At 42.0% G+C, this 16,456-nt stretch overlaps 1 protein-coding gene across 3 annotated transcripts in view; it reads right to left on the reverse strand.

Moving 5' to 3' along the window:
• Positions 1-16,456, reverse strand: part of RARS2 (arginyl-tRNA synthetase 2, mitochondrial) — a 41,510-nt gene that overhangs the window by 2,360 nt on the left and 22,694 nt on the right. For all 3 annotated transcript variants that reach the window (XM_076333196.1, XM_076333197.1, XM_076333198.1), the window contains 7 exons: positions 15,494-15,554; positions 11,194-11,270; positions 9,746-9,870; positions 4,282-4,349; positions 4,073-4,182; positions 2,952-3,047; positions 118-192 (listed from right to left, as the gene is read on the reverse strand). In XM_076333196.1, the coding sequence (XP_076189311.1) occupies positions 118-192; positions 2,952-3,047; positions 4,073-4,182; positions 4,282-4,349; positions 9,746-9,870; positions 11,194-11,270; positions 15,494-15,554 (612 nt within the window). The remainder of the gene's footprint in view (positions 1-117; positions 193-2,951; positions 3,048-4,072; positions 4,183-4,281; positions 4,350-9,745; positions 9,871-11,193; positions 11,271-15,493; positions 15,555-16,456) is intronic.

A 16,456-nucleotide genomic window follows, 5' to 3' on the forward strand; every position in this document is an offset into this window, starting at 1 on the left:
TTTACATCTTCCCACTATTTTTACTCTTCAAAGCAGTGCAGATGCAAGGGCTGCAGAGCCAGCTCAGGAAGACCTGTCCTTACCGTAGACGGATGCCAGTATCAGCAATCACCTTACCTAAGTGTGAGGAGGTAGCTGACAATGTGCTTGGGTTGCAGATCCTGAGAAGATCTATACAGGACCTCATCATACCTGTGAAGAGAGAAAAGGATTGTTTGGTGTTAAAGTGGTAGGAAGGCGTATTCAGATATAAGGCTCAGACTTGCTTAAGTCAGAACAAACACACAACCACAACTGCAGAATTAACAAAAATAAACTGCTGAACCAGACCTAAGCCATGTAATTAGCACACAATTGGTTATTTCTTCCTCGTTCACTTATTAGTGAAGGAGATTGCTTCTGCTCCTCATCGTGCAAACACTGCGGATGGCAGAGCTCAGAGAGGCAGGCTATAGCAAAGAGAACACAGGAGCTGTATTTACTCCTGGATCATTATGTCTAGTTTTACATTTCAACGCTAATTGTAAGTTCCTAGGAGCAAAAAACATGTATTAAATAACCAAGGCAGTCAAAATAGTCCCTTAAAGGATGTTGCCTTTAGTAAATGCAGCTTAGAATTTTAAGTAGCTAAAGGGAATCTTGTAACATTAGAAAAGACAAAAACAAAGTGGGTTTACATAATCCTGGAATAAAATCAACTTATGTAAGACAGTATTAAACTGGATAATACAGGCAGAGTCATGGAGATCCATGTTTTTTCTTCATGTGTTCTGCTGTCCACTTGTGCACATCCTCTTTTTCACAGCCTGCAAGAAGTTACCAACACCTCTGGGGCTGAAAAGATTTCAAATTCAAAGTGGGGAGTGGACTTCCTGGTCTTTGCTCAGCTCCCAGGCCCATCCCCATCAGCACGCCCAAGCTGAACTTCCCTGGGATCTTCCTCCTTTAAAGGCAAGCTGCAGGAGAACTGGGAAGTGAGCTCTGATAATGAGGGCTCGGTGGTCACCTGAGAGCTATAGCACCAGGGAGAGAGTGCTCCCCATTCCCTTGGCAGGTAAGCTACAAAGACACCTCTTACACAGGCATTCAGCAGCTCATCTCAGCCAGCATGCCTCAGGTGGCCACTGTTCAGACAGGGAAGGTTGCTGCCTTTATACCACTGTGCAACAGGTGTGAGAGAGACGAAATCGGGGGAACCTCTGCATTGTCTCATGGACAGCTTAGATACCAGCAGCTGTTGGCCCCTCAGAGACAGTGACGCAGGTACAGAAAAATTACTATTAATTTAACAAGCACCATCAAACAGCCATTAATAAAGCTACACGAGGCAACAAAGTTGGTATCAAATGAAGGGGCCTGCTCTTGATACCCACTTTGTGGCTTCATGAAGCTGCCATTTCAGTGTTGGCCTACGACAACTTGCTAGATTATTTTATCAGTTAAATAAGTCCACTTCTGCAGGGATATACATGCTACCTTCAATCTACTATTCATTAGTCTGCAAAGTTAATGGTATTCAGAACTGGTCAGCTAATTTTAAGGGCAAATGTTTGGTAGCTTTTCAAACAGCAGAAGCTGAGCCACGGCAAGTGGGCTTCTGACAGCTCAGGAGTGTTTATCATGGAAACTTTTCAAGAAGAATCTACTCATGGCAACTCACAAGGAGCACTGAGCAGTAATTGTTACTCCTGAAATCATGGGATATTTAAATGTGAGTTTGTTAGCCACTGAGTGCCTGGTCTAATGGATAACCTAAATACTGCTTTGTGCTGGAAGTAAAGGCCCCAGGAGATGTTTCATACAGATTCCATATGGTGCCTAGCCAGACTCAAAGGCCTTTGCAATACGCAGACCTGAAGCTCTATAAAAACAAGAGCCCTGCAGTGGAGCAACAACCTCTGTTTGAAAATGGACACGTCTGGGATGCAGTGATCCCTGCAAATCAACCTGAAATACATTAACCCTGTCAGTTTTCACACAAAAGACAGGCAGCTATACACTAATCTGATAAAAACCAAGAAACGACCCCTGAGTTTTCTGTGAAATACAATTGCACTGGATAAATAAGACACTCCTGGTCTTATTTAGAGTGCTGGCTGGTCTTGCTGTTGCTCAAGAGAGCATGCAGCACACGATAAGCTGCAGGTAGACCTCTTGAGGAAATTACAGTTAACGGTAGGACTCTGCAACCTACAGTTGCAGGCTGAAAGGAGCCACCTGGGACTCTGGCATGACTTTTGGAAGTCCGAATTTTAAACAGATGCCCTCAAGAAGGCCTTAGTGTGGCCAAAGGAGTTAACTCCCTGGCACTGTGCAGTGTGTAATGCGGTATATAGGACCTCTCACTAGGAATTCTGAAAGTGTCAATTACTTCCAACTCCATCACAGGTTGCGCAACGTGGACAACTCCCTTGTCTCAGTATTTTAATTACACACCTATGAAATAATGAAAACAGAAACTGCTCAACTTTAAGACTGAATTAATGAAGAACACTACTGCCATTGACAGGTATTAGTCGTGCATGTTCAGTAGCTCTGAAGCACGTTGAGCCACTGAACGTGCATGCACATACCCCATTTCACCTCACCCAGGAGCACTTCCTCTCCCCTTTCCCACATGACAAAAACAGAACAAGAGGGACCAAGCAAATCTGCAGCTAATATTTATATAGAGCTTAGCATATTTTTGTGAAGACAAGAAATAATTAAGAGGCTCATGTACAGAGAGTATGTTCCAAATATTGCTTTTTCCCCTCATATGGCTTCTAAAGTCCATGAAGATTTCAAGTGAGGGCTACTGTTGCCATGAGTATGACCCAGAAGACAAGCCATTGCCTGAAATAGCCATTTTTCTCTTATGATCATGCAGTCTGTGACTGCTCAACAGGCTGGCAGCAAATCCAGAAGTTTATTTTAAGGGGACTGGTATGTGGAAAGAAAATTAGACAAACCTGAGAAGATGCTGAAGAACAGAGATGGCACTTGGCTCTTGCAAGCACGCCACATTAACGTCAGTTAGCTGCTCATTCCCATGCATCTGTTCTAAACTAAAATGTAAGAATGAAAAACAAATGTTGGATGAAAAACTCTTGTTAGCAAAGCTGAACAAGAAAAACAGTAATTTGTGTTTTTAAGAAAAGAGGGTAGGCATCATCTGCTCAAGCTGAATGGAACACTGAGACAGACTAGTTGACTTCAACTCGAGATAAAAAAAACATTAAAATTTGTGCTAGCCATTCAGTATCAACAGGATTAGAGATACGCACGGACAACAGGTCCAGAAGCTGATGCTAAAAGCACTATGGATGTAGTCAATACCCTAGTAATGGTACGCTAGTACCATCAATACCTAGATGATAAGGGAGTACAACAGGAACAGACTACAGAAAGGGATCAGGCTTGCCTGCTCTCCCTGAATACCATCACCTATTACCATTGCCTCAGACAGAATACCAGGTTGGTACGGACCTTGGGCCTGATCCAAGAAGGTATCTTACATGCTTTTATGAAAATACATATTGATGTCTGCATTAAAAATGCTCTGACAGATCGCTGTAATTGATAAAACTGTTCGAATTGGACTCTTCGGAAATTCTTTTTAAAAAAAAAATTAAACATGTCAGGTGTTTGACCTGAGTCAACAGGAAGGGGTCTGCTTTTAACCTTGGTTACCAACAGTGAGAAATAACAGAATGTTAAAAAAACCCCACTAGCTACAGCGGTAGCCAAAAACATCTAAGTTCTGTGATTTAGTATATTTTACAAGCACGGGCATTTTGGGTTTTACATCAGTTTCCTTAATCCTAGGGCCACTGTTCTTCATCGCTGACACCAGCCACACAGAGTACATGGACAGTTAGCTCAGCCCTGTGGAAATGACGTGGAAATTTCATTTTAATTGGCTTGCTCTTCTGGGAAGTCTCAGTGATTCTGATCGTAAACTCACCTCTGTTGAAAAAGTGAATGTGTCGTATTTAGGGAAGGAGTTAACACTACTACTTAACAAAGCAGTAAGTTAATAAGGTTAAAATACAAGTCAAACTGTACTTCTGCATACAAACGCTCCTCTTACCTATGGAGTCTGGCATGGGTGTACTGCAAGAACACGCCTGTATCTCCACGACTTTGAAGAGCTCGATCCCAGCTAAACTGATAATCAGATGATAGGAGGCCCCGGAAGTCCTGGAACAATCAATTAATGTTGCCTAGATATGGCTCTCCATCTCAATTTTTAACTTTTCACAGAAGATGCAAACACCTCGGGAGGCAGCTCAGACTCACCTGAACTATTAGTGCCGCAAGACCAACTTTCTCTGCTGTCTCCATAGGGTCTTCTATCTCTTTGGTTGCTGAGGAGAAACAGAGAAAAAGAAATTTTAAGTCTGTAGTAGCATAACAACTCCCTTGCTCAGACTTGGAGATGCCAATAAAACAGCATCTTCTAAAACTGTGTACTAACAATATGGCAATTGTCAGAATGCAAACAGCAAGAAGTCCAGGATATAAATCTTTCTTAAAAGTTGAGATACAGCTGTTTCAGATGGGCTTTTCCCTACTTCCCCTAGTATGTGTAACGCAGATTTTAAGGTAAGAAGGGTTCATTACAACAGGCTAGATAAACTACACTGAATTCCTCTTCACAGTTCAGACAGCCAATCTCCAAGATCAGGAAGAAAATGACAGGGCAATTCAGATTTTGTTTAAAAACTGATAAAAATCTCCAAGTGATATGGAGGCATAAATAGTCAAAGAAAAACTGTTCCAACGGCTAATGGAGCATTCGGATGTACATTTAGGAGTATTCACACCATCCACTGTAGATATCTAAACTGACTATACTCAGAGAATCTGAACTGAGAGAATCATAGAATGGTTTGGGTTGGAAGGGACCTTTAAAGATCATCCAGTCCAACCCCCCTGCCATGGGCAGGGACATCTTCAACTAGATCAGGTTGCTCAGAGCCTTGTCCAACCTGACCTTGAACACTTCCATGGATGGGGCATCCACCACCTCTCTGGGCAGCCTGTTCCAGTGTCTTACCACCCTCACCGTAAAAAATTTCTTACTTCTAATCTAAACCTACTCTCTTTCAGTTTAAAAATGTTGTCCCTTGTCCTGTCACTACAGGCCCTGGTAAGTCTTTTTCCATCTTTCTTATAATCATAGAATCATAGAATCATTGAGGTTGGAAAAGACCTCTAAGATCATCGAGTCCAACCATCGACCCAACACCACCATGCCCACTAAACCATGCCCCTAAGTGCCTCATCTACACGTCTTTTAAATACCTCCAGGGATGGGGACTCAACCACTTCCCTGGGCAGCCTCTTCCAATGTTTAACCACTCTTTCAGTAAAGAAATTTTTCCTCATGTCCAATCTAAACCTCCCCTGGCACAACTTGAGGCCATTTCCTCTCGTCCTATCGCTAGTTACTTGGGAGAAGAGACCAACACCCACCTTGCTACAACCTCCTTTCAGGTAGCTGTAGAGAGCGATGAGGTCTCCCCTCAGCCTCCTTTTCTCCAGGCTAAACAGTCCCAGTTCCCTCAGCCGCTCCTCAGAAGACTTGTTCTCCAGACCCCTCACCAGCCTCATTGCCCTTCTCTGGACACGCTCCAGCACCTCAATGTCCTTCTTGTAGTGAGGGGCCCAAAACTGAACACAGTACTCGAGGTGCGGCCTCACCAGGGCCAAGTCCAGGGGCACGATCACTTCCCTCCTCCTGCTGGCCACACTGTTTCTGATACAATGGCCAGGATGCCATTGGCCTTCTTGGCCGCCTGGGCACACTGCCAGCTCATATTCAGCCGGCTGTCGACCAACACTCCCAGGTCCTTTTCCACCAGGCAGCTTTCCAGCCACTCTTCCCCAAGCCTGTAGCGCTGCATGGGGTTGTTGTGGCGGAAGTGCAGGACCCGGCACTTGGCCTTGTTGAACCTCATACAGTTGGCCTGGGCCCATCGATCCAGCCTGTCCAGGTCCCTCTGCAGAGCCCTCCTACCCTCCAGCAGATCAACACTCCCGCCCAACTTGGTGTCGTCTGCAAACTTCCTGAGGGTGCACTCGATCCCCTCAACCAGATCATCGATAAAGATATTGAACAAGACCGGCCCCAAAACTGAGCCCTGGGGAACACCGCTCGTGACCAGCCGCCAACTGGATTTAACTCCATTCACCAGAACTCTCTGGGCCTGGCCGTCCAGCCAGTTTTTGACCCAGCGCAGAGTACACCTGTCGAAGCCGTGAGCCACCAGCTTCTCTAGGAGAATGCTGTGGGAGACAGTGTCAAAGACCTTACTGAAGTCCAGGTAGACCACATCCACAGCCTTTCCCTCATCCACTAGGCGGGTCACCTGGTCATAGAAGGAGATCAGGTTGGTCAAGCAGCTCCCTTTACAGAATGAAAGACTGCGATAACAACATCTCCCCAGAGCCTTCTCTTCTCCAGGCTGAATAACCCCAACTCTCTCAGCCTTTCTTCATGGGAGAGGTGTTCCAGCCCTCTGAGCATTTTTGTGGCCCTCCTCTGGACCCGTTCTAACAGGTCCATGTCTTTCTTGTACTGGGGACCCCAGAGCTGGATGCAGCACTCCAGGTGGGGTCTCACGAAAGCAGAGCAAAGGGGCAGAATCACGTGCCTCGACTTGCTGGCCTCACTTCTTTTAATGCAGCCCAGGATACAATTGGCTTTCAGGGCTGCAAGTGCACATCGCCAGCTCATGTCCAATTTTTCATCCACCCGTACCCCCAAGTCCCTCTCTGGAGGGCTGCTCTCAATCCATTCATCCCCCCAACTGTACTGATACCAGTGATTGCCCTGACCCAGGTGCTGGACCTTGCACTTGGCCTTGTTGAACTTCATGAACTTCGCACAGGCCTACTCCTCAAGCCTGTCCAGGTCCCTCCAGATGGCATCCCGTTCCTCAAGTGAATCAACTGCACCACTCAGCTTGGTGTCATCTGCAAACTTCCTGAGGGTGCACTCAGTCCCACTGTCTATGTCATTGAGGAAGATACTAAATAGTATTGGTCCCAGTATGGACCCTTGAGGGACACCACCTGCTACTGGTTTCCACCTTGGACACTGAACCACTGACATATAACTCTTTGGACATGTCCATCCAGCCAATTCCTTATCCATCTAACAGTCCATCCGCTAAATCAGTATCTCTCCGATTTAGAGGTAAGAATGTTGTGGGGGACCGTATCAAAGGTCTTACAGAAGTCCACTTAGATGACATCTATAGCTCTTCACTTGTCCACTGATGCAGTCACTCCATCACAGAAGGCCACTAGATTAGTCAGGCACAATTTGCCCTTCCCCCTGGGTAGACATAACAAGAACCTCTCCAAAGCTCCTCTAACTAGACTGAACTTAAGTCTATCATTACAAAATGAAAGTAATCTGGAAGAGTCTGAGAGAGAATGTCCTCACAACAGCTGCAGGGACATGTCTGCAAAGCTACTTCCAGCTTTTTCACAATTCAAATGATATTCTTCAGCAGATAAGCAGCATGCTGTTGTGTACAGAAATTCACCGAAGGACCTGTTTCATTCCCTGTCTCACAGGGAAGTTCACAGGGCCAAGCTGGTGCTCCAGTTCACCAGAAGTACAGTAAACTTGCCTACATAACAGCACTTTAGATGCTGGATCTTCTGGGAAATCAATTACTTGTGTTTGGACCCACAACCTTGCATAGTAAAAAGGTGATACTTTTGACATACATAACACTTTCTATTTTTAAACTCAGATCACAGTGCGCTCTACCAGGGTCTCCTCTTCCTGTTTGTCTCTACTGGAGAAAAAGGAGGATTCTTATCATAGTCTCTTCCAAGGCAAATCTGTTCCACTTTAGCAAGGGCCAAGTACATGTTTTTATTGTGGCATATGTAATCTATTAAATTTGCAGAGTTCAGCTTACAATTCCCTGTCCCAGCTGATTTCCCACTAACAGCAGAATATGGAGAATTCAGACGTTCTCTTAAGGCACCACTTAAGCTGAAACAGTTTTGCAGTACAGTTTTAGTACACTTAGATTTCTGTCTTTTGCTTTGCTATTTCTTCGTTGTCAGGTCAGCAAAACCAACTGAGACAACTTTGAGTAGTTTGCACTACTCATACCTTTGCTATTTACAAAATTCAGAAAGGATTAAGCTTGAAAAGTGTGGGGATAGTTCATAGCCCCAAGAGGTCTCAGACTGGCTATTCATTCACAAAGACAAGTATGTTTAGATTACATTATTACATTTCACAACTGAGATTTGTTTCAAAACAGAACAACTGTCTCAGAATTCAGGCATTTGTTTAGATGCTTGATGAGACACAGACAAAGCTATCTAAGAGAAAGTAAAGCGCCAAAGGAAATAACAGGCATTATAGAGAGGATTTACGTGGACTGCAGGATTCATTGAGATGAGTAGAAAGAAAAAGGATGCCAATAATGGAAACTTAAATAGCAGAACTGTGTAGAGTTAACAGCAAAGAAAGAGTTTATACAAAGGTATTTAACTAACCAGCTCCAGCTCCACACAGGCATGATTTTTAAAGCTAGCATTGGCTGTTAGATACCCAGCTCCCAAAATCTTTTCAATGACAGTGAGGCATTTTGATGCCACACACAAGTTCGTGATATCTTCCACTGCGTATCCAAACACTTTTCAAACATTGAAGACATTGCTATAAGTCAGGGATTTAAGATTTCTAATTTAAGAATGGGGAAGTATGGCAGGAATTCAAATATAAGGGGGAAAATTTCTACAAGCACAGGTAGGATTTAGGATCTAACGGATAAGCTCTGGGGAATGCTGCAGTGACATCTGAACACATTACTTCTTTTAGCTGTTCTTCTGCCTACTGCTTGTGCAATGGAACATGGGTCCGTACCTCTGCCATGTCAGTGCAGACCAGCATAAAAATAAGTTTGCTTTGCACTCAGCTGTGATACTGACCTTTAAACTGAAGCTCTAAGCTCCATTCCTCTCTGCCGTAAAACTGGTTTGAATCAAGGGTCACCCTTCTATCATTCTGCCTGCCCCCCTTTCTCCTTGTCCACTCTACAAGCAAAATTATCTGGATTAAAAAAGGTGAGGAGGCAGAGCAAGGAAGATGCACACTACTTAACCTGATCAGTTCATTGATTCAGTTCAGCACCTAACTCCAGAAAGCACAAGAGGGGGCAGCATTTCACTGGGAACTGCTTGAGTCTTCACCGCGTCAAGAGGAAAAAGCTCTAGAGCCACAGCCCGAGGTGCAGGCAAACATCTTCTTCAGCAGATTCTGCTGCAGAGCAGTGACCTCCTGGGGACTCTGGAAACAGTCATGAGGCTGGGAGGATGACAAGGCAGTAGCTGCAGACAAGCTACAGTCAATCTTGCCAGAGAAAACTGTCAGAGCTACAAATACTTTGGATGAAATCTGACTGTTCCCTAAACTCCAGCCCCAACCCCACTATTGACTAGTTTGTCCCTCCAGAAAAAAGCAGGTACTTCCTTCCCAGTGCAAAAGCACAATGAAATAATTTCACTGAATGTTAAAATTTGCAAATCTGTAGTTCAGGGAAGTTCACAGAGTTGCAAAGGATTATTTTAACCCTTTATATTATGGGAGATACAAAAGGTGCACAGATCAGGGCATATCACTATGATTAGTCTAATGCAGTGAAAAGTGAAGGGTAGAAAAGACAACACGTTTTTGATCAACACAGAACATCAAAAGAAATTAATAAGACCTGAAATAGCTAACTTTTTGCGGAAGCCATGTTTTGTAACATCCTTGAGCGAACTTCATTTAAAACATCTTCCAGAAAAATTACTTCTCCTCTCCGAGTCTTCATCCCTTGAACTAGACCAAAAGACACATGCTGGCACCTGTGTTGAAAAGCAGCAGGACCTAAAATTACATTTTAATCAAGAGAAATGTTTGCAGTGTTTGTTCAGAGCTGGATTCTTACCAGGAAACAGCAATAACAGCTGAATAAATAGCGCTCCAACGTGGGAAGCTTGGTGATATCATCAGTAACTCTCATTTCAGCAACCAAAGCTCCATACTTATTATATAATGGGAAAATTATGATCAGAATTATGATAACCTGGTCATTTGCGTGCTCTTGGGAACCTCTCTTGCTACTAGCTTTAGTACAGAGCACTCAATGCAATAAATTGCAATAAATTGAGGAGAGGCAGGATGTAGACAGATCAAATTACTGTGGCAACACAGATCTGTTAATAACATTAGAAAGGGAGTCATAATAATTCTATTGTGGCCACATTAAACTAAAAGTGTAATTAATCATTGCCAATAATAAAACATTCATTGCTTCTGCTCACAATAATCCCAAGCATTATTCTGGATCCATAACCTAAGGTAATTTTAGTGCAACTTTAAGCACTGTGAAAGGAGGCAGACTAATATTCCTGAAGGCTAAAATCCTATATTTAACCACAAAAGACATGCAGTCTGTCAGAGAGGAATATGATTTAGTCTGCAGATCCATTATTGACCTTTGCTCAGACTACTAACAAGATTGGTAATTACAGTGAGTAACAGTGGGGATACATTTCCCTGCAATAGACATTTCAAGCCTGAAGCATGATTCAAACTCAGATTCAACTCTCTGCTAAAATATCATACTTCAAGAAGTAATCGTTTAATATGTGATCACACAATATCCCAGAAGCTATGCCATAGTCTCCGAAAGATTGTTTCCCTTTTTCCCATTTTTACATCAAGCAGTTATGAAAGACCTGTTAAATAAGAGACAGGGCTGTTTTTCACATCCTGAACACATGGCGATGCCTCCCTTCACAAATAAGGCAGACCAGCAGGAGCAGACATATAGAGTGAAAAGGTTGGTGCCGAGGACCTGAGGCCCATACTGCACACAATTCCGAGGGTTTTGTTTTTCTTATTTTTTCCTCCTTATTGGACTAGCATTAGTTGGGTCCTACAGGCCAAATGTCTGCTTGGACTCTGGAGTTCATTAGTTGCACACCAGCAGCACATCTTGTAGCTTAGTTTCATCCAAAATGCCCACATGATGTGCTACAGCGCGGTGGCAGGCGGATGCAATCAGGAGAGTCTCTTCAAAAGAGCACTCCACTAAAATTCCAATGTACATATTACTCATTCTTTTTAAAAAAAAAAACAACCCAAAGAAAAAAGGTATATAATTAAGATCCGTAAATACATACCTTTCTGCCCAGTCATAACCCATGAGCTTCAGTATTTGGAACAAATGTTGAAAGTGATTACTTTGACTTTTATCTGTCTAAGGAACAGAATTGGCGCATATTAGAAAACACTCCAAGTTTGATAAGGATTAGCTTTTAACACACAAACACACAACACCACAGATACTGTGCCAGTAAGTCACTGCAAGCAGAATTAAGACCTACGAAGACAGGCAAGACTTGAAAAATGTAACAGCTGTAATCTATGGCAATGGGATTTTGCATCGTGTCCGAAAAAGTAATCTACCTTTTCAAAAATGATTATTCCTAGGTAACGAAGGCAAAGCCATGAACTGAAATGAAACCTTGATGTTCTTTAGTTTCACATAATCTGTGAGCTATCCATCAAACAAAATGCCTCCATTTTCACTTTAGAGCATTGCTGCTCTTGTTATATTCCCATGTTTTATATCACCAAACTTTAAGATTCCTTTGGCTTAGAAACAGAATACCTCTTTAAGCTCTCTGTCTCCAGAACCCACTAGTTTCTTTTGTCTCCAGCATGATTTGTGGAGCTCTACATCATAAGTCAGGTGCATAATTAAAAAAATTATGATCATAATCAAAATAATCAAAATAATGATCATATTTTCATATTAATGATGCATCTTGTGCTCTCTTCCACTTCCAATTACTCTCTCCTATGACTTAAGGCAGTTTCTGATGGAAGTTTCTTTACATCTAACAATGATCTTCGTTTGCGTTCCTAGCTACAGCTGTTGCTATGAGAGTTCACTTTCCTACCTAGTTGGTTTGACTACATCACTGAAAGACTCCTTTATCCCTCCTTAAAAAACACTGCAGTGATAACCAAATAACCACTATTTCCTTACTTGTTTGGTGTTCCAAGACAGGGAGTGAGCAGTGAGTGAAGTGCTTATCTGTGGTTTTTTCCCTCAACTCTACCATTGTATCAAGCCTCAAGCACCTGCCTCCTCTTTCACAGCTCCTCATAAACTGCTCCCGCTCCTATGCATCACCTCTCTGTGCCGATTCACAAACAAGGCTGATAAATGGACAGCAGTGGTCATCATTTCAAACAAGGCCTTCCAAGCTCTTTTCCACGCACCTTAGATAAGAGAGAAGCTCTGTACCTGTAACAGAGCCAGATCTCTCTCACTAAAAGATCTCACAGTAAACTTTAGATAACAAATAAATAAAGTTTAGATTAAGGCCAGCTCACTGTTCTGACCAATGCTGCCTCGCTGTTTCCTCTGCTTCCCTCTAGGCCTGAATTCATCTCTATTCCCCTGTTTTACAAGAGATTATACATTCTGTGACGGAAACTGGTTTTGTTTTGTGTGCACAACAGCATGTCCCTCACCACCTGGACCACAATCACAGCATTTAAAAGCCTCTTTGAAGGACTGCAGTCTTTTGTGGGTAGATATTGTGACAGGTCATGACAATACTCACTGACAAAAGACTCCAATCCTTCTGAACTTAATTGCTTCCTCAGACTGTTCACAGATCAGAATTTTCAGCTAAAACTAAACTAAAAGCTGACTTAAGTTTGTAATTAGTTGTCTAGACCAATGTATATAGAAATAGCATACAGAAGAATATTTAAAATCATTAACAGAAAATAATCTAATAATAATCTAATAGCTTTTTTTAATAATCCTTTAAACTCCCATGGAAATAAGAACATGAAAAGAGAGGCCAAGATAAGAATACCTGTCAGGCAGTACCAGCTGAACTCCAGGTTTCAGCTGGCCACCTGAAAACTAAGCATCAACTCCTGTGTTTTTGGGATGCTGTGCGATACTCCAAGAAGCATAACAATGAGTGTTTATTATGCTTGAACAATCCACATAATTAAAATTGCATGAAAACCAAATTTGTTAAGAAGGGTGGAAATAAATACTAGGAGTACCACACAACTTCATCTCTGCCTAAAAGTAATACTCAAAACATGGATGTGTAAGTAGGTTAAAAAAGATGAACCTGCAGACACTACCATTTCATAAAACTACTTTTTTTCATAGCTTCATAGCATGGCAAAAATAACACAAATGCTCAAAAAGAAGATTCGTATTATGAAGAATGGCAGTTTTTTCCTTACAGGCCCCAAAATTACACATGTCCAAATGTAGTCTAAGTGGTTAGCTTTAAGGGAGAAGTTTGCAGTCTGACAGTGTAGTTTATATTTAATTCTTCATAACACATAGAAGTGTTTTCATCTCCTGTTTTGAATGCAACATTCAATGGAATCTTAGCACCTCTTTAATAATACGTCACACATTTTTAAGTGTTTTGAATATTTTGCTCATATCTGCATTTTTATGAAATAAGTAGGATTTTTAAAAATATAAATTGGTGAATGCACTGATTTACAGCATTACAACTAATAAACCAATTTAATGTTCTTTTAAACAAGTTATCTGATGAAAATAAGATGATCTTACAAAATAAGACTCAAGAGCTTCTAAATAATTTTCTTGTAACAAGATCAGGATTCTGAAATACATTTGTATTTAATTATTAGAGACTAAAATCATCAGTGTTCTCACTTAAACCCATGAAGTCCTCCCACCTCTGCTAACACTGAGTAAAGTCCTACCCCACTGCAAAGCACTGCCACAAAACAGCAGCAAAACTCAGCAAGGCTGGCAGTTCGCTCATCAGGCTATCTGTCCCACAAACTCTCTTCACAGTTCATGTTATTGCCCTCTCATTTTATAACCCAATTTCTCAGCCCTCAAAAAGTCAGAAGTGATAGAAATACTAACCGTGTTATCCAAAAACTATGCAACCTTAGCAAGGTTGAGAGAACAGGACTAGACAGGCTAATCTGTCATTTCCAACTCGAATGGGACATTGATTATAATGGTCACATCGGTCACACCGCAGTCCGGTTTTGCTGCCTATCTGTTTGGACTATGAGTAGATCAAAGAGGCCCAGGCAAGAAAGTGAGCAGTTACTGGAGTTCAGCTATGAGCAGCCACTCAGCTCAAGACTATATACTTGCTCACTCCATTAGCTTAACATTCAGAACCTATCCTAATTTGTGCAAAATACCCACCCAGTTATTTTCTTTCTTTCTAATTGTTCTTTCTCCCTTGGTCCCTACTACCTCATGGTATAAAAAAATACAAATAATTACCTACCCACACAAACTAGGCAGGAAGCTTCCTTAACTCCTAATGCATTGCACTTTCACAGCCACACTGCTCTTTGATGCCAGTGAATCTACTATCTTCCTGTCAGTAGAGGTAACCTCCCCCCAGAATCACAACAAAAAAATCCCTGTCCTATGACCACCTCTGGGAATGACAAGTTAGTGGAAACTTCCTGAAGACAGAAAATAAAAGGAAGAATGTGACTTAACTAAAAGTCACACTTTAAACTATCTGGGTATTTAATTTTATGTTTACTGATCTCTCTCCCTCCCCTGAATCATGGTATTTGTAACATTATATTGGCTTTTGAGAGAGTCGCACCAGAGAAGATTTATGGGCGTTAACCAAACACATCACAAAGAACATGCCAGAAACCTGCAGTTTTTTTCCACAGGTCATTAATTGACGTCACAGAATAGAACATGGTTTTAAAAATGTTTTTTTCTAAATCTGGGAACAAGAAAATTTAAAAGCATCATGGGATATGTCCTTGGTAATACTAAAGCAAAAAAAGGTTTCACACAAATGAGGAGATAATCCTGCTATTCATTACTGATACTGCTGGAAATGTTGAAGAGCAAAATAATCGAACCAAGAAACATAAAAATATTCCCCGTCTACAACTGCTCCAGATTGATTAAGCAGTACTTTATGTGCGATTTCTACATCATGAAACCGAGGCACTGTTCGAAGCCATAAAAATTTACATTTCAGATAAGATATCAGGACTTTAGAGGAGACTTAGATTCATTTTAGAACATTAATTTCTAAATTTCTAAATTAACATTTTACAACCCCTTATAACACTAACAGCCTTTTCTGACTTGTTTAAATATTAATTACAACATTTATATAGAAAATACAATGTCAATTGAGTACAAGTCCCTTTAAAATGAATTGCAATGAATTTTTAAAACAGAGAATAACTCCAGAGCTGATTTTTCAACTGTTCTGTGGGTCATGAACTGAAACAGAACCAAGAAACACTGCCACATTGAGACACAGTTGCTGGGCAGTAAGGCCGTCTATTCTACTGCCAAGAATACCATGTGCCAAAGTCATATTGGGAGCAAGAGGCCCCCTGGATTATTGGTGAAAGTCGAGCTCAAAAGTGTTTGGTGAATCTAGAATTACTTACCACATAAATCATAGTATCCCAGCTATGCTTATTCATTCGGTCTATAGCAGCAGCAAGATCTCTGAAAGAGATAATGAGAAACTATTTGGACTTTCACTCAAACATACCTCATTATTTGCCTCTTGGGAAAATAATCTCCTCCTATGGAAGAAAGAGGACTGCCAGATTAGGGGGATCCATGTATGCCTTACACAAAAAAGACGACATGTATACTTTGTTCATGACGTGTTTGAAATGTTTTTTTTAAGCCACCAGTTATGAAAATTACTGAGGAAACAGTTCTTATGCACAGAGTAAATCTGGTCTCTGCCTCCCGGGAAAATCAATCAACTGGGAGACTTGAGAGAAACAACCCTCTCCTGGAAAACTAACCCAGTGCTCACCGTTAGATTATACGATAAAAAGCTCATGTTCACACACACAAAGTAGTACAGAGAAACAACTTGCTCGAGTCCCTCCCAGGGTTGTCACAGGAGAGCCATCAGCCCCATATCCCACTCTGAAACCCACCTCAGGGATCACCAGGAGCAGCTCTCTGGACCACCTTCTGACTGAGGGAGGTTACTGCCTAAGGGACATGGGATGCAAGGGAAAAGCATTTTGCAATTGCACAAGACTTATTATGGGATGCTTAGGGGAGGAACCAAAGATGGGAAAAGAGAGGGAGATGATAAAAGGGGCAGGTGCCTTGTAAACCGATTGCTGGTTAGTATGTTTGTCTGGTTGTGCCCTGCACCTGATCAGCACAGTCTCTCCTGTCTTCGCATTAAACTCCATTTCAAACTTTTCCTGGGTGAGGGTGTCTCTCTTCTGTGTGCATGTGTGTTTGGAGGTCTAAGTATCAGCAACTGGAGTTGGGGACTACAGGTCATATAGGCCATGCATCTGTGGTGCCAGCAAATGAAGGGACTGGAGCTAAGTGAAATTAAGTGATAGCAAGTGGAGTCTGACCATGGGTTACAA

The sequence above is a fragment of the Aptenodytes patagonicus genome, chromosome 3 (assembly GCF_965638725.1).
Source record: "Aptenodytes patagonicus chromosome 3, bAptPat1.pri.cur, whole genome shotgun sequence".
NCBI classification, from domain to species: Eukaryota; Metazoa; Chordata; class Aves; order Sphenisciformes; family Spheniscidae; genus Aptenodytes; species Aptenodytes patagonicus.